We start from the raw sequence: 17,875 nt of genomic DNA on the forward strand, positions 1-17,875 counted from the left end.
TTTGCAGAAATACTGAGTGACTGCCTTAAATGTTGAATTATTAAATGAGAAGAAGACTACTCCTGCCTTGTCTTCTGTGTTTTCCCTCTTTTGGGGGCAGCAGGAGGTTTTGAGAATCAGTCAAGTGTACATTGCATGCAAGCTTACTAGACTGCAAGTAAAATAAGTCAGGAAATGGTTCTTTTATGAATGCTGTAAAGGGATTAGAGGTGGCTGCAAAATGCAGCATTCTCCGGACTAAAGTGGCTGCACTCCTCCCAGCTAGGAGAAAAACAGATGTTTAGAGGATTTTGCTAATTGAACTTTGAATGCTGGAACAGAAGAAGGATGGCAGTGGTGTATTGATGCTGGACTTGGGCACTTACATGCAGTGAATCACTGAAGCATCCTCAGGTGACAGTAGATTATAGTTGCTTTCAAGTTTTATACCTTTTCTCTCATTCTCCAGCTTGGGGGACACTGCTTGCTTTCTTTCAGACCTTGTTGATTTCATGTGACTCCACTGTAAGCTCTTCAATATGAGAATTGCTTTTTACTGCAAATAGGTACTAAGCATCTAGGAAATTTGGCTGGCATCACTTAGCCCTCTTATAACCTAAAAATGTTCCCTCTTTAAAAGACCTCTTAAGATTTGGGATAGACATTATAACATAAGTTTAATTCCATTGCAGTTCAAATACTGTACAGTTGTTTTTTTATGTCCACTGACCTTAGAATATCATCAGAAACACTTTTTTGTTTTTCTGTTCTTACCTATTGTTAAAACTCCAGAGGGTTGGAATTGTGTTTCTTGTTCCATGGCAGGCAAAGCTTCAACAGTAATTAAAATGAATGCTTTCATTATGGATAAGCCTTTTATAGAAATCCGATCTCATCTGGGCACTTGCAAGATAATACAAGCCAATTAAAACATCCTGGAGGTTTTGTGACTTTGAAATTAACTCTACATTTATCTGAGTTCCTTCTTAAAAAAAAAAAAAAAAAAAAAAAGTATGGACTCTAAAATGTAACACACAGAAAAGGCTGATTTTCAATTTTGTTTTGTACTGAAGGTGCTAAGGGAAAAAATTACAAATCAATTCCTTTCTACTACAAGTGGTTGTGAAAACAAAATGCCATTGCACAAGAAGGCTTCTCTATTTTTTCTATTTTATTTTTTTTTTAAATGCAGACTGCTTGAGGTATTCTCATGAGTAGTTGGAGCAGCCTATGGGATCGCATTGGGTTTATGTGTTTTTGGTAGTAGGGTGATGCAGGGTGGCCGCTGTGTGAAGAGACCAGAAGCTGCCCCCATGTTGGGTAGGACCAGTTCCAGCTGTGAGAGGATAGAGTGAGAAAATGTTGAGAGAAGTAAGCCTGCAGCCCCCCAGGTGAGTGCAGCAGGAGGGCAGGAGGTGCTCCAGGCAGGCAGCAGCAGTTCCCCTGAAGCCCATGGAGAGGCCCCTGGTGGAGCAGGCTGTCCCCCTGCAGCCCATGGGTCCCACATGGAGCAGATCTCCACCCTGCAGCCCCCCCATGGGTGGAGGAGCCCCCGGTGGAGCAGGTGGATGTGGCCTGGAGGAGGCTGCGGCCCATGGAGAGCCCCCACAGGAGCAGGACTTGGGCTGGAGCTGCAGCCCTTGGAAGGACTGCAGGATCAGTTCAGGAAGGACGGCATCCCATGGGAGGGACCCCACGTGGAGCAGGGGCAGAGTGACCGTGAAGAAGTGGTGTAGACAAAGCATCAGGGGCTGACCGCAGTCCCCATTCCCCCTTTCCCTGTCCCCCTTGATAGGGGGGGAGAAATAGTAGAGTTGAAAGTGAAGTTGAGGATTGGAAGATGATAAGGGTGGAAGGGAAGGTGTTTATAGTTTTGTTTCTATTTCTCACTATCCTACTTTGTTATTAATTGGCAATAAATGAAATTAATCTTTACCAAGTTGAGTCTGTTCTGTCAGTAACAGTAACCAGTGAGCAATCTCCCTGTCCTTACCCTGACCCATGAGTTTTTCGTCGTGTTTTTTCCCTCCATCTGGAGGGGGAGAGCCATGTGGGGGGCACCTGGAGACTAGCCAATGTTAACCCACTGCAGGGATTTACTGTCTGGATTTACTGTCTGGAGAATCAGTGTCCTTAGCAGAACTGAATGACTTGGGGTTGTTTGTTTGTTTAATCCCATCTTTCACCCAGTGATCTTGAAGAGAAGTCTGCTTGTCTTCCTGTTCTGTTCCACAGAAATGGGAAGACGCATGAGTTAAGTGTCTGGAACACTGCCAAGACTATAAATGAGCCCTGCGGCACTCCTGATGAAAATCGTAGCTGAGAGCAGTCTTACACACGGTGAAAAACCATCCTCCAGATCTTAGAAACGATTTGTAAGGAAAGATGGTAACAAGTGGAGTAAGCCAAGAGTATGCAAAAAGTCTGACTGATAACTTAAGTTTCTGTGGTTTGAGAGCTGTGAAGGAACTTGGCTACGAAACTTTGTTTTGCTCTAAAGCTAAACACTAAATATCTAAAAATGAGGTTATAGCCCCAGGGCTATTGTACTTCAGAAGAGTAGCATGTCTTTTTGTGTTCCCATTACCTTTAGTGTTTGTCCAAATTAATAGCTTCTGTTTGTGAAGGACTGGGTGAAATCAGGGCAGGATGGCATATATAGACAATATAGAATTGCCATTGTATATGGTTTTCTTGAAACACTTCTTATAGTAGAACCATCATCTTCTGTAAGAATAGGATCAAGCTCCTAATGGGTATTTTCTTGATTAAAACAAAGCAAACAGCAAAGAAAATCGTGACAGTGTGACAACCTGAAGTGAAATACAGCTTTGCTGGAAAAAAAAATAAAAAAGAAAGAAAAAAATGTAAAGATGCAGTGCATTTCAGTGCATAGAAACTTTTCATACTGACTGTCAAAATGCAAAGGAGGTTATTTATGTCCTTCAACAGAAAAATGACGCACTCATCCATGGACAGATTCTCCTATCCCCATCTGTAAGAGCAAAACTTCTCGTGTACAGAGTTCAAATTCCCCTGAAGTTATTAAATGCATGTTTACCAGTAATGGATTTTCTCCCCTCTGGTACAAAATAACTGCACAGAGGAGTATTCTCCCAAACAGATGAAGTAGGAAGGATGGGGGCTCAGGGGCTGCGGCTTGCTTAAGCAGCACTACAGTGAGGAGTTGTCTGCTTTTTCTGTTGTTCTTTATGAAGGCTCTGAGATGATTGTAGAGATCATTACTACCTAGAGAGATGTTATAGCTTGGAAATGAGAGGTGAATCTAGTTTGCTATTTCAAGTTGTTACTTTACAGTTTTCTACTGTTCCATTGTAATGTGGAAACTGTGCAATACAATGAAAGGTCAGAAAAATGATGCTCAAGGGCAATAACCTTCCCAGATTTGTCCCTTTGGTTCCTTTTTTTGTTTGTGTAATTTGCAAGATCTGATCAGACATGCTGTGGTAAAGTTATTTGCTTTGCACACTATGCTAAGGAGATTACCCCAGGATGTCACGTATAGCTGTCAAGGAATTGAACCATAAAATAAAAACCTAGTTCCACTGAGAAGCGTGTAATAAATGAGAGAAATGATTAAGAGTCAGCAGTGCTAACTTATCTGATGACCTGAGTTTCCTCTGAAGTAGAGAACAGTAGTACTTAGGGACTAAGGAAGTTCTAGGGACCAATATATTACTGTTAGTGTGATTGATATTTTCCTGGCACACTTGTCCTAAGAAATTCTGGCTGGTTCAGCTTTTTCAAGCAAACCATAAATTCCAACACAGAGAATTTCAGACATTCAAGGAGAAAGGACAGCAGATCAGACTCTGTCAGGACATCGCCAGCCTCTGAAGGCATCACACCTGAGCATGTCACCATATTGCTTCACTCACCCACCACACTGCCCCCTGGTATTTCCACTCCTCTTCTCTTCAAGGGAAGGTACAGAGCTTTTAGTTCTTACTCCTCCTGCTGAGTTCAAGACAGGACAAGCTTTCCCTCATAAATTGGGGCTTATGAATTGTGTTTTAGCTGCTCATTATCAAGTGACTACAATCCATTTACTGGAAATATCCTAGGCTTGCAAATACTTTCCACGTCAAGCAATAATTAATAGCTATTTTTGCAGAATACACGTGTATCTGTGTCACCTGGGTGATAATTTGTATTTTATGCATTTTTCCTCTCTCATTTGTCATACTAATAGAAATAAATGGAAGGACTGGTTATAAATCAGCAAAGCTTGTGGATAAAATATGAACAGATTCTGGCAATCAACTCTGGCTTTCAAGGCCAGAGATGATCACAGAACTGTCTTACTTTCATTGGTCAGGTGCAGGAGACAGTGAAAAATAATCCATTGGGCTATGGCTTTGGGGCCAACAGTTTCAGCTTTTCAGAAAGAAAAAGCTAAGCACCTCGATTGTGCCAACTCATTTATTCCAGTAACATGTGATGCTAAAAAGTTTCTGCTACCTGCTGTAAGAATAGGAGGAGTTGTGGCTAAAAGCACGTGGATGGGGAAGGGAGGCAATTACAAATGAAATTTAAATTTTCTTTCCCTCCTCTCTCTCTTTTAATTCAAGGTCCTGCTCTGTATAACGTATACCTCCACATTCGAGCTGAATGGGAGCTCAGTGTTGAAGATTGCTGAGGTAAGTGCCTCTGTCATACCATTGTTGGTGTCACTTAGTGTTTCCCCGCTAGCTGTTGTGTGTCTTCCATGTGCATCCTGAAACTGAAGTAGTCCATATCATAATTGCCATCTTAGGGACTGATACTACCTTATGTCTAGTATGAAGAAATAGCTGGAAAATGGACAGAGCTGATGGGCTTGCATGAGAAGGCACACTTTTGGAAACTGACTGACAGTTGTATACTACAGCATTGCATGTTCAGTATTCCTCATATTTATTTTGATTTGCATTTTGCAATAGAAAAAATTTTCTTGAGTTCTTTATAGCAGCACTGTGCTGATTGCTTACCTGGTGCAACTCTAAAACTACTGAATCTTCATCAAGAGAGGTGCATAGGCTTTAAAGTGCTTTGTCAGCACAAGTGCCGCAGTGTGCCTCGTTAGCCTTGTGTTTGTCTTTTTCCTAATGCTTCCAGGTAAAGGATTTATTACAACTCTAGATATATGGTATTGTCCTGGTGGTACTAGTCATTCTTCTCCTTTTTTTTTTTTTCTTCATTAGTTTTTAGTCCAAATTAAGTTATAAAGTAGCTTTGATTGTAGAAAAACAAATATGCAGATCTATTAAGTGAGCATTTCTACATGGGTAATATTTTTAGTGCAGTGTGTAGCAAGGCACTGGACTGTTTATTCAGGTTAGAGAGAACGCACTTAATCTCCTGCACAGCACACATGCAGAATGTGTTCTAAAATTATATTGTTAATGTGGTATAGGGGAGAGCTGATGCCCATGGAGCAATGTAAGGGTTATATACATCATGTCCTTGTGGTCTTCATGTACCATTTCCTTACTTCCAACATATTTGTTAACTGTTTTTTTTTTTTTTTAAAAAAAAGGCCTGTCAGTCCCTAGCATTGCCATACTTCACCATACTTCAGCCTGGACTATGGCTAGGGGCCCCTTATTCTTTAAAACTCTCACTTCTTTGGAAACTGTGAAATTCGTATATATAAACTCTTAGAGCTGTGTTCCTTCTCTTTTTTTTTTTTTTTTTTTTTTTTTTTTGGGGGGGGTGGAGAGGGGGAGGAAGGGAATTTTTTTATTTAAAAAGGAAAATAAAATTCTAATGTACAACTGGATGAACTGGTATGTAGAGACAGCTACAACTTCTTAAGTTTTACTAAGCCCTCTTTTCATTAATGCAACACAGCAAAAAAAAAAAAAAATACAGATAGTTTCCCCTCCTGCAGTGTTTCTCAGCAAACTTTCTAACACGCAGAGCAAAAACTGATGAATTCAGCTTAACGCATCTCTGTTGTAGGTAAAGAGCTCTAGGTTAGACAAAATACATGCTGGGAAGAACATTTAATGGCTCTTAAACCTTTCAGATTTCAGCCTTTAAGAGTAGTGCCTGAGACTAGGGGAAAATGATCCATCAGTCATGCTCCATGTGCTATAAGCTGTATCAAAAATCATATTTTCTGTTCTCTCTGTAAATTCGAATAACAATAGGCCTGCTATTCATTTAAAGCATCCTGAAAATATTTTTTCATAGATTGGAATTAAACCCTGCTGTTGTTGGTAGTTGCACTTCACTTCCCAGAAGGCTAGCCTGGCTCTTAAAACCCCTTGCTAGTATAATGGTATAACTTAGCACAATGGTAGTTTTTTTTTCTTTTGAAATGTGCAAGATCCCTGATGGGGGCTGATGAGATCTGCCACTGAAACAAACAGAACTTTTATTTCCTTCAGGGAATTAGAATAAATTGTAATGCAGTCACGTGTTTTTCTTCCGTGTGTTCAGAGGTACAGCTGTTTTCCCCTCACTCCTTGAGAAAATGCTGTCTCAGTGAATGCCTAGCTCTTTCTAATTAGCAAATCCCACCGAGCACCTATATGCTTCCTCAGGTTCCTCCCAGCCAGGTTTTAGGTAAGACAAAGGCTTTAGCAGTTGGACTCAATACTGCTTTCTATCTGAATTCTGCAAGGTGTAGGCAGTAGGACACAGAAAAATGATTTCAGAGTTCAGCATTTGCTTAACCTCAGTATTTATTGTTCTGACTCGCTGTAATTGAAAGGTGGCCGAAAGGAGCTCTATGCTCTGGTGCCCCTGCTGTTTGGCATTTCTTTCCAAGTCCCTTGCTTCTCCTCGCCTGCCCTCTGTAGCAAAGTGGGAGCCACTGCAGAATTGGAAAGGTGCTGCCTGTACGTGGAACTCCCTCTGGGGACTCCCTGTGACAAGCAAGTCTCAATTCATGTATACAAAACATTGGCACCTCAAATCCTACTGAATACTATCAGTCGCAAATTAATGAAGCAACAAGAAGAGTACTACGCAATGTGGCTTAAGTATTAATAGTACTGAAAACAGACTAGATCTTGCTGTGTGCAACTTCTCATGCTTGCCTGGATTCCTGCAAGAAAGTTTAGTCATGTTCTGACTGTTGTTTGTTTTTATGTGTGTATTTGTTGCTCCCATCTACCATTTGTAAGTTTGCTGTGTTTGACTCCGTTGTCTCGTTGGCTAACCCCTCTGTGTTTTGCTTGTAGTTATGCTTTGCATGCCATAGAGCTGGAAGTCCCCGAATGCATGAAATGATCAAAATGTCCATTGCATACCTCCTTGGGGCCCTGAGCTCTCGAATTTTTACTGGTGCTTCTTCATCAATGGCTTTTCAAAAGGTACCTTGCCCAGCTGTTACAGAGGCCTTCTGTAAGATCAGAGCTCAGTTGGACAGTACTGTTGCTCATCAGCAGGCATGGGGAGGGGAGGGAAGAAGAAGATACCAACCATGCTCTTTCCAGAAAGTCAGCCTATCACTAAGGATGGTATTTCATCAATTAATTCAGGAACTCTAGAAAAAGAGTTAGAGCATCAGAGAATAATCGTGCCGCTGTTGCCAGCAGCTCAGCAGCACTACGTGGTTTGGCCTCTGCAAAGGGCTGTATGTGGCTTCAGGACTTTTTGTCCACTGGAGTTTGGGAGATAACTGAAAACAGTTGGTCCAGGTAGTAGGAAAGCCCTTCAAAGGCTTTCAGATGTAAGTACACACGCTTTAGTAAATAATACTGCATACATATATGTGTGTGCATATATGCTGCAGTATTTACTAATTAATAATAGAAAAATGTGGCAAGTAGGTATATGACAATAGCAACAACTTTTAGGAGTTGGAGGATATTTATCTTACAGATACAGCCTTGCAGAGTGGTAGTAACAAATAGGTATCAAGAAACGAACAATCAAACTGTGTTTTAAAGAATTATTTAAAGAATTGTTTACAGTACAGTGCAAGTGCCAAACTCACTTGGTTTTGACAGAAGAGGAAGATTTTCCAGTTCTGCCTTACCATTCCTGCAGCTTGTGAGACTTACTGACTGATGATCTGCATGCTGCTTCTTGATGCTTTTTACTCAGTTATCCATATTGCTGAAAACTTTTTGTGTGCTAATAAAGAGTCACATGGAATTATAAGGAATAATAGGGAAGGCTGACTATCTGCGTGCAAGAGACCTTGGTATCTTCTTAAAAAGTGTGTTACTGGTAAGTTATAGTTCATATCTATGTATTGCTGTCTTGTTTCCTCATCAGGTGTGCATTGAGACATATGTATCTAGCTGTCACCAGCGGAGCATAAACACCGCTGTGCGGGCAACCCTCAGCCAAATGTTGAGTGACTTGACTTTACAGTTACGACAAAAGCAAGAAAATATGGTGAGCCTTCTGGCATGAACAAATGGTTCCACCTCCATGACTGCGTACATTTTTGTTTCTCGGAATGCAGTGTATTGTACTGGCTTATTGCGCCTTATGGATTTTATTTGAAACTTCCACAACTAAGCCTGTTTGAAAGCTTTTCTGGGCTCTGACGCGGCACCTGCATCAGAGCAGACTATCAGAAACGCAAGTCTCGCATTGTCAGCCCCGCTTGGCTGATCTTTGTTGTCCTTCCATTAAGCAAAAGAGGCTTTGTCCTGATGTCAGACTACCTTGGCCTTTTTCCTTACCATTTTTTAATTTTGTTTGCTTGATTTCCTAAGGTTTGTTGAAATTTTTTTTGCCAGAATATTTTGCATGATAAATATTTACATAATTCAAACCAATTTTCAATTGTTGAAAGGGTAATGGAGTTTTATATTGTTACTTGTTGTTATTATTATTATTATTATTGAAGATAATTCAAAGGAATACTTTGCCTGGTTGTTACCCAAAAGTTCCATTTATTGGGTTATTAAAATCCATGACAGCTGTTTGAATGAAATCCCAGCACATCATCAGGAAAACTGTAAAAGTTCTAAGTATATGAAACAGCATCAGCTTCTTATATTTGTTCATGCTTCTTTGTGTATAATCAAAAAAGTATTATTTGTAAGGGCCACTTCTGTTTCATAGCATCATAGAGTATCCTGACTTAGAAAGGACACAAAATGATCAAGTCCAACTCCTGGCACCACACAGGGTTTTATAGTTTGTGTTTATTAGGAAACTTTAAGGACTGTATTTGTACAGATTATTTTCCTTACACCAGTTTTGGCTAAAGGTGACCACTTCTGTTTTACATTGTTAGACTAGACTATTTTTATCCTAATGAGCACCTGCAGAATGGAATTCATAGGTTTACTTAAACTTATCCTTTCTCTATGCTAAGTAGGTTCATTTTACTAGACAAAACGTTTAGAAAAAAATAAAATGGTAGTTTTGAAATTTTTGTTTGGGTTTGAAAATTGAATTTTGTTAGTTCTGTTCTTAACTGCAGAGTAATTGAAAGTATGTGATAGCTGCATTTAGTTCCCTGCAATTTGTTTTTGATGTTTGAGAGAAGAATTTGGCTTGAACCTTTTGTACATTGATATAGGAGTCCTGTACCACAGCTGAACCAAATGATGTAAGAGGTTGTTTCTATTTCCAGGTTGCCATTAATCGTGTTGGCACTGTACTGTCAGTGATAAAGGTGTGATAAACACTCCAATACTTAAATTACTTTAATTTCTAAGTACTGTGTGAAATCTAGACTGTACTTTCCTGTCAGTTGTTTTCAGTGGGACCTACATGCCTGCTTACTGCTGTGTTCTCCTAGGTATAGTAAATCCCTTAAGGGCTTAGAGGTCCTAGTTTAGCTAAATGAGATGTGAGTTTCTTAAATCTAAATGACTGTTTAAACAGATCTTTAGGTACTTTTGAAAACATTATGCAAAAGCTTCACTTAAAATTTAAATAAAGAAAAAAACAAGTAGAAGACATGGGTTTGTTAAGAAAGCTCTGCTGTTAAGACAGCACTGTTTTTACAGGGCTTTTCCTAATACGTGCACTAATTATATGACATTTTTCTTTCCTCAACAGACAATTGAAAATAATGACACCCTGCAGAAATTCAAGAGTCAAGGTATCTACCACTTTTTTAGTGATTGCTTCCAATCCAGCTTTTTTAATGTTCACTTTACTTTCATCAGCACACTGCTGTTGGTATCACAGAAATTTCATCTTAAGGATTTCTTACCTTCTCCATAGCTTCATGTTGTGTGCTTTACCTGGGATAAGAACTGAGACAGCCATGTTAGCTCCTGATGTTTCCAATTGTGTCTTCACTTGAACCATGTTAACATCACTGTACTCAATATAGTAATAAATGATCGCTTCAAGGCACTAACTTCCATAATTAAGGTGTTTCAGTGCTCTGGAGGAAGATTTATTAAGTGGATTCCTAAATTGAAGCAGATTCTTAGAGTAGGATGTAGAATCTGGAAATGACTGTGTTACTGTATTTCAGGCTAGAGATAGGGTTTTGGTAATGGCAGCTTCTGAAAGCTCATCACTAGCAAAAGTGGGTTCACACTTGCCAAACAATTATTTTATAACAGATTTTTTTCTTTTACTCCCATTCTGGTTTAACATCCGCAATCTTCATTGATTGTTTAAAATATTCTCTGCTTTTCATCTTCTCTGAGGGATTTCTGCAGGAGAACTTGTGAGGATGGAGGCTAAAATCTTACAAGTACACAACTATCCTCTGTGTAGACACAAACTGTGTAGAGAGATGCAGATATTTTTAGCTGCCTCACAGAAGTACTGGAGCAAGTCCTTTTTTATTATTGATTTTTTTATTTTTACTGTTTTTTTTTTTTTTATTATTTATGATTGCTTATTTTATTATCTTAACTAGATTTCAGCTAACCTTCTGTAAATGCATGTAAGTGATCAATGCTCTCTCTGGATTTAAGACTACTGGTTTCTCATTGTACAGAGATCGTTTTCCGATCTTGGACTTTTCCTACTGTATCTCATCTAAATTTTCACAGTCCTGCTCATTATTTAGAAGCTCCGACCAACTTTGAAAGTCCGTGCAGTGAATTGAGGTTGCAGTCTAGCTACGCATATGTAATGCATGATTTTTGTCCTTTTTGGAGGTACTTCAGCTGAGTCTCTTTGTGATGATGTTGTATCTGTCCTCACTGTGCTCTGTGAGAAGCTCCAGGCTGTCATAAAGTGAGTTCTTTCAGTTTATAATTTGAATTTGTTACTTGGAGAGTTTCGCTGATACGTGTGATTATCCTGTTGTAGTTCTGGGATTACGGAGCAAAGCTGTGATTAAATGAAGTGTTTGTTAGAAGAAGTATTGTTCATCACGCATTAATTTAATCCTCACTTGAGATGAGATACTAATTTGCTTTCTTTGTGCTTTAAAGAGCCTCCAGTAAATCTAATCTCTAAGTAACTTCCATGCAATAGTGAAATGCTTGTCAAAGGAGAAGTTTTCTTTTCTGGCTTGCTGGGTGTCATGAAAACAGTCATTGTAGAGAGAACAATTACAAGAGACGTGGAAAAACATAATGGCAGTTATTAATATGCAGAATGAATTAACATGTCCTCGGAAAGGCAGCATTTATCAGATTGAAATAATTTGCATTACTAAAAGCATTCTTTATGTTTGGAAATTTCATACGCTCTACCTAAAAATGCATGAGTCTAACTTTAAAATGTGATTATTATGTGCAGGAATAGGATGTTACATTGCATTAAAATACTAGAGTCTCTTGTTGGTAAATACTTACTGATGCATTAAGAATTACTTCCTGTGGCATTCTAGCATTGCTTGACTAATTGTCTGTTAAGAAAGGAGCCAAAAAAGAAAGCCTTAAGTAATATAGGAGAGAGAAAAACAACCAAAAGCAATGCAACCATACAAAAATTATTTAAATAATATAAATATAGCTAACTAGATTTATTTATTTTTTTTCAAATTTAAGGGGAGAAACAAATTCATACTTGACAGCATTGTTATCATGTCAGTAAAATAAAACTAACTTGCTGCTCCTGCCAGGTGCAAAGAATATTATCTGAATGCTAGTGAAAAAAGTGATCTTAAACTATTTTACATTTAGCATCATGCTGTCTCCGTGGTTGGACCACCAGGCTCTGTATGTCTCTGAAAGCAGCCTGTGAGGAACGCAGGGAAGGGAGAAAAGTAAAGAATAAGCATATGTTGATGCATCCTTTTATATTATTTTTTTTTACCCTTTTCAGGAGAATTTTGGCTTAGGAGCTACGAGAGCTGAAGTCTGTACAAACATCTTTGTGTACTATTCTTCTCCAGACTTTTCTCCCATAAGCATATCTAATTACAGCATGATTTGAAAGGGACAAGTGCCTTACTTAGCACTATTTAATTGGTATCAGCATTTGGGAAAGCGAAAGCGTGTTTCTGAATCTTCCAAAGGAACTTTTTTTAAAGTTGTGTGCATAGTTACAGGGCAATAAAATGACACCTTCAAAAGTGTGTATCTAAAAATAGCAGACAGCAAAAACAGCTGAAAGATTCATTCTTTGTATCAAACTGTAATTTTGCCTATGTGTGAAGCTGTAAACATCTATCATCTGCTAAGTATGGTCCACCAAATGATAATAACTTTGAATTACCATGAAATAACAAAACTAAACTGACTGACAGGATATGTCAAAATCACAAGAAGTCTTAAAAAGTTACCTGCAATCCCCCCTCCTTGTAAAACTGTGCTAAATTGGAACTGATTCAGACATGTTGTTGTTAAAGCACAGTATGAAATTGATAGGACTTACAAAAACTCACTCATCCATGATTTACTTCATGCTCGTACCTAGACTGTTAGCATCTCTATGAGCAAAGTATAGTGAAGAATTCTGACCAAATCTGAGGGAAATAAATTTAATGAGGCTTGTTAAAGAACGAACTTCATGAATGAAAAGCCTTTATTTCTTTCAAGGCCAATTTTGGTACCCCCTTCAAAAGACCTTGCTGGCAGCAGCTAATACTCCTTTCTAACCTCCAGGTCAGTGAAGTGAGGTTTTGGTACACTATCCAGCCTGTTCTAGTTTCTTAGTCTGAAGATTATTTTAATTCTCTCTTCTAAATTTCAAGCTTATTAAAATTTTATTTTGTGGGAGGCACAGTATGAGTGATGAGAAATTGTTCAGGGAGCTGAAATTTGTCGCAGGATCACTGGTGATGCAGGTGACTCTGGAATTTGTGGCAGCAGTGATGTAAATCTATTAGCTACACTGAGTTTTGCAGGAGTACACTACTAATTTCTTAGCACAACATTTCGGTGGTAAGAGGGATCAAAGCAATCAGGAATGTAGGATGCCCTGTGCATGCTCATGCAAGTATCAATTGAAAGATGTTGATAATATGCATTAAGACATATTGTAAAAAAAGCTGTCAGGAAAGAAGGCAATTGTAACTGAAATACATGCATCTGTGCAGATAGGTATGGAATGTTGTGAAGAAAAGGCCATCACCTCAAGAAAAGATACCAGCCATCAGTTTTAAGCGCTCCATAGCACAGAGTTAGAAATCTAGCTTCAACTTCAGGATTCGTTATTTTTGATATGGAATGTGAAATGTATGCTGTTCTACTTGGATGAAAATTCATTGAGGTGAACAGAAGGTGTTGAGACAGACAGTGACAGAAAGCAGACTTTTCTCATTCCTTAATTTCATTTAAGATAAATCCATTCTTTACAGCTTTCTTTACCTACTGTCATATGTTATAAAATGCATTCCTCCAGCTCTCGTCTTGGACCAAAAAAGCATGGAGACAAGCATTTCTTTTTAGAAATGGAAATCAGAACGTGAGTGCAATTGGCATGGGAAGCTACCTTCATATGGCAGACCTCAGCTTTGTTTGTCTCCTGAATCCTGCAGCTAATTCTGAGAATAGGTACAACTACATCGTCCATTACAATCACATTGATTCCAAATGACCACAGGATCTTTCACACTCTTCCTCTTGAGGCTGTGTTTGATTTATAGAGTAACTGACAAGTCCCTCAAAGGTAGCCATGTGAACATGTAACTTTATGCCCATAGACATTGACTTGTGACCAATGTGGTTGTCATCAAGAAAACAGAAAAAATAACTGGAAGAGAGCAGCCTAAATGCCTTTCAAATTACCTGAAGAAGCTGTCTGATATTCCAACATCTTCTGGTTGTCTCCTTTTCCTCTGTTTAAAGGTTCCTTCTACCTCAAGTTTACAGATTGAATGTGAAAAATTATTGTGAATTTTCTCATCTTCTGTCACACAGATTTCTTGTTCTTCACTCTGAAATTTGATGATTGAAATCCATTTTCTTTGTAGTATGTACAAAAAGTAGTAGATTGCTGCATGTGATCAATACAAAATAAATGGGGTGATAAAGGTGATCACACCATTGTAAGTCCATAGGAAGAAGCAAAATAAATCACTGCTATAAACTGTGGTACAATTTTCAAGTGAACTAATGTAGTTACTTTAAATGAAATAATCTTTGTTTCAATGCAACATGAATGGCATATTTTCTCTTTGCCAGTGACAATCGGCAGCTTCAGCTTCTTTATTTGGAGTGCATCCTCTCCATGTTAAATAGCTCTTCTCCAAGCATGCACCAGCATAAAGGATTCACAGATCTCATATGGTGAGTTGATCTGAAGAGTAATACAAATACTCAGTTTACAAGTATAAAAGGGCCTTTCCCCAACACCACCCGTACAAATGAACCTGTAGTAAATCACCAGATGTGAGCAGAGCTCTCTGTTGACCTACTATCAGTTCATTTTGTGCCTCATACAAGATTTCGTAGGACCTCAAGCTCAGCTAGCACATTAAATCCTGTAGTGAACTGTCACTGTCATGAAGTCTGACATATTCACACAGAACAGAAAATCTCATATACTTTCTGCAAGAGTTTGGAGCTGTGTGGCATTAAACACACAGTTTTTCTGCTTAGTAGAATAAGGAGATCCTGGTCCGGTGTGGTAATACAGGAAGGTAAGCAGAATCACTGTCAGATGGTGTGTTGGAGAACAAAAATACTTATGACCTGTATTGTATAAGGGCCCAGGTTAAATGGTCTTTATGGTACTTCCACTTTATCAAGAAATCCTCTTTAGTATACTTCCCCAGAAAGACTCGATGTCTTTAATGTTTACTTCTACCTGTAGATTGTTTGATGCCGTCACCTCAGAGTGACTGAAGTAATCCTTGTCTTTTTATTTGCAACAGTGCTTTTTATAGCGTATAGATAATTAAGTCATAACAATAAAGCCATAATGTAAAGCCCATATCAAGTCTATGTCCATCTTCTGATCTTGCAGGTGATTGTGTATGGGACTGCTAATGACAGACGTGTTTCTTGCACTTCTACCCTGTTATTTTGAAACTGAATTGTAAGGCTCTGGCCCAATTTTAAAGATGCAATGTATAGGAGCACTTAGAGCATGCCTTGCTGTCCCAGAAAAAAAAAAAAAAAAGATTTTCTTACTGTGACTTCAGGAGGCCAAGCTGTTTTAGCAAGCACTTTAAGAGAAGCAATGAAAGTTCCAGGCAACATGAAAGTCTTGGGAAATTAGATGTATATACCTATGAAGATGTGTCTCTTTTTATGGTGAAGCATTACGTGTCATTGAGTGCTTGTTGTAGGCGCTAACTTTTGAGACGTGTGGGGGAAAATTGAGTTTGGGATTGCATTCTCATACAGCACTTGGATTTTTAAATTAGGGCACCAAAGTAAAATGACAAGTGCATGAGGGCAAAGCTGAAATAACAGCTGAGCTAAGTGCTGAGTTGATTTTGGCTCTGGTTCCACTGTGTTGGTGAGGAGAAGTGATCTGCTGGTGTGGAATCACTTGAGTGTTTTGCAGAAAGACAGTTTAAGGAAGGGTGGTGTGGTTAATGGCACGTGAGGAGTTACAGTGCACACTTTGAGTTTCTGTAGGGGGCTTTAATTATGTTGTAAAAAGCCATCAAAACAGAGGCTCGCAACTAAGGGTGCTTACTAAAATACTTGCATGTTCAGGTCAGTTATGGAACATCAGGCCTTCTAGTTAACAGAGATTGTGTTTCATTTGGTCAGTTTTTTTTTTTTAAGTTCCCAATTGGACAGAAGAAAATACACCTGGCAGCAGAAAACTAGTGTTCCTACCTTGAGGTAGGTTGCAGCCAATTAAAGAGGCAGGTACGCTATCCTGTGAAGGACAGCATGGTGCAGTTAATGACCTTACAAAATCAGTATCGTGCTTATAAAGCACCCAAAAGTATTTCCATACATACTAGTATGCTGATGCTTGGGAGATTAAAAGAGCCTGGCACAGTTTGTTATTCAATCTAACCACTGCTGTTGACTGATCATTAAAACAAGAGTGTGTATCTCATTTAACTGTGGGTTATTTTCAGTCTGTTCCTGCGAGGTTTTTTTACAGTTACCATCTGCTGCTTTTTCTCTTTTTCTCAGGAAACAACTGTGTCCAGCCTTAGTAGTAATCCTGGGAAATCCGATCCACGACAAAACCATCACCTCTGCCCACAGCAGCATCTGTCTTGAGGCAGATTCGCCTTCCTCAGGGGTCTCTGATCATGGCCGGGGTTCAGGCTGTTCATCCACGGCACCTGCCCTTAGCGGGCCTGTTGCACGGACCATCTACTACATTGCAGCCGAGCTGGTTCGGCTGGTGGGGTCGGTGGAATCCATGAAGCCCGTGCTGCAGTCTCTGTATCACCGCATGCTGCTTTACCCGCCACCTCAGCACCGAGTAGAAGCCATCAAAATCATGAAAGAGGTAGGATAATCGCAGGTGCAAATCCAGGCAAATAAAGCAAAACGTTTGTTTAATGGTAAATGTTGGTGAGATGCACATACCTGTCCGTTCCATTCTTTAGCACTAGGGATGTTGAAGTTGCCCTTTCTGAGCACAGCTCGTACGTCAAAGCCACTCTGACAAACATTTTTAGTTTTACAAATCATAATAGCTATATTTGTCTCCATAATGCAAGCTGCTATGGCAACTCTGTTCATGCTGTGGTACTGCATGGAGGAGGCCTTTATCACTGAGTCATGACTGCTCTTTTGGATGAGATACAGTGTAGTGATCCTCTTCTCAACTTCTTTGGCGTCTTTCCCCACTCTCTGCTCCCTCTAGAAGGAGACATCCTCACAGTATAGTATGCTAGACATTAAGTTAAGCATATGCTTTAATTGTGTCAGGTTTTTGAAATGCTGTTTCCTTGAGCTGTATTACAATATCTGGAATGTCTCCAGTGGCCATGCCAAGAACAGTCCTTTCTGGCCTGTCACCTAGTATCTGTGACAACACGTGTGAGACCTCTTTGAGCAGCAGCTGAAATCCTGGGCTTTTCCATTTCACGTGAGCAGCCTTTTTCTCATGTTGTGGAATGCAAAGCAGCTTACATAATTTGATGAACAGCAGTCTTTTTTAGGTTTTTGCTCTAGCTGTACATGGATAGGCTGCTCTGCATCTGAAGATCTCTCCTGACACCACACAGCCACCCACTGGGTTGCTGTCTGAACTCACAGTCATTGCTGGCAGTTGCTTTCCTCTAATTTTAAACAATAGCAACGTGACAATCTGCATTACATTTTCAGGAAGTTTTAGGAAAATATTAGCTAATGTTTTTTCTACGCAGGATATATTGTCTCTTTCTGCTCATTAATGTGCTCTCTCCCTGTATGTTCTGGTTGGCATTAACAGGACTTGCCACCCAGCAGGTTGAGTCAGAAGGAAAGGACTACCATTTTGTAACTGGGTGACTGAAGAGCAAGGCTCTCTTCAGTATACAATATAAAATAATGCAAGATACTTGCTCTGTATTTTGGCATAGAGATTGTCTTGTGTGCAGTTCAGCTGAAGCATATTCAGTCAAAAATGTAAAGCACTGGAGAACATTTTGTGTGTGATTCATGTTGCATATGCTGTTTTTCTCTGTCTGTATTTCTCCTTTTAA

At 39.3% G+C, this 17,875-nt stretch overlaps 1 protein-coding gene across 1 annotated transcript in view; it reads left to right on the forward strand.

Annotated features, from left to right (window-relative positions):
* Positions 1-17,875, forward strand: part of ARFGEF3 (ARFGEF family member 3) — a gene marked incomplete at both ends in the record, with an annotated part of 82,549 nt that overhangs the window by 29,297 nt on the left and 35,377 nt on the right. Inside the window, 6 exons of the mRNA XM_084283733.1 lie at positions 4,572-4,640; positions 8,215-8,337; positions 9,964-10,006; positions 11,028-11,106; positions 14,448-14,552; positions 16,368-16,692. Of these exons, the coding sequence (XP_084139859.1) occupies positions 4,572-4,640; positions 8,215-8,337; positions 9,964-10,006; positions 11,028-11,106; positions 14,448-14,552; positions 16,368-16,692 (744 nt within the window). The remainder of the gene's footprint in view (positions 1-4,571; positions 4,641-8,214; positions 8,338-9,963; positions 10,007-11,027; positions 11,107-14,447; positions 14,553-16,367; positions 16,693-17,875) is intronic.

The sequence above is a fragment of the Netta rufina genome (genome assembly GCF_964035555.1).
Source record: "Netta rufina genome assembly, chromosome: 3".
In the NCBI taxonomy this organism is placed as follows: domain Eukaryota; kingdom Metazoa; phylum Chordata; class Aves; order Anseriformes; family Anatidae; genus Netta; species Netta rufina.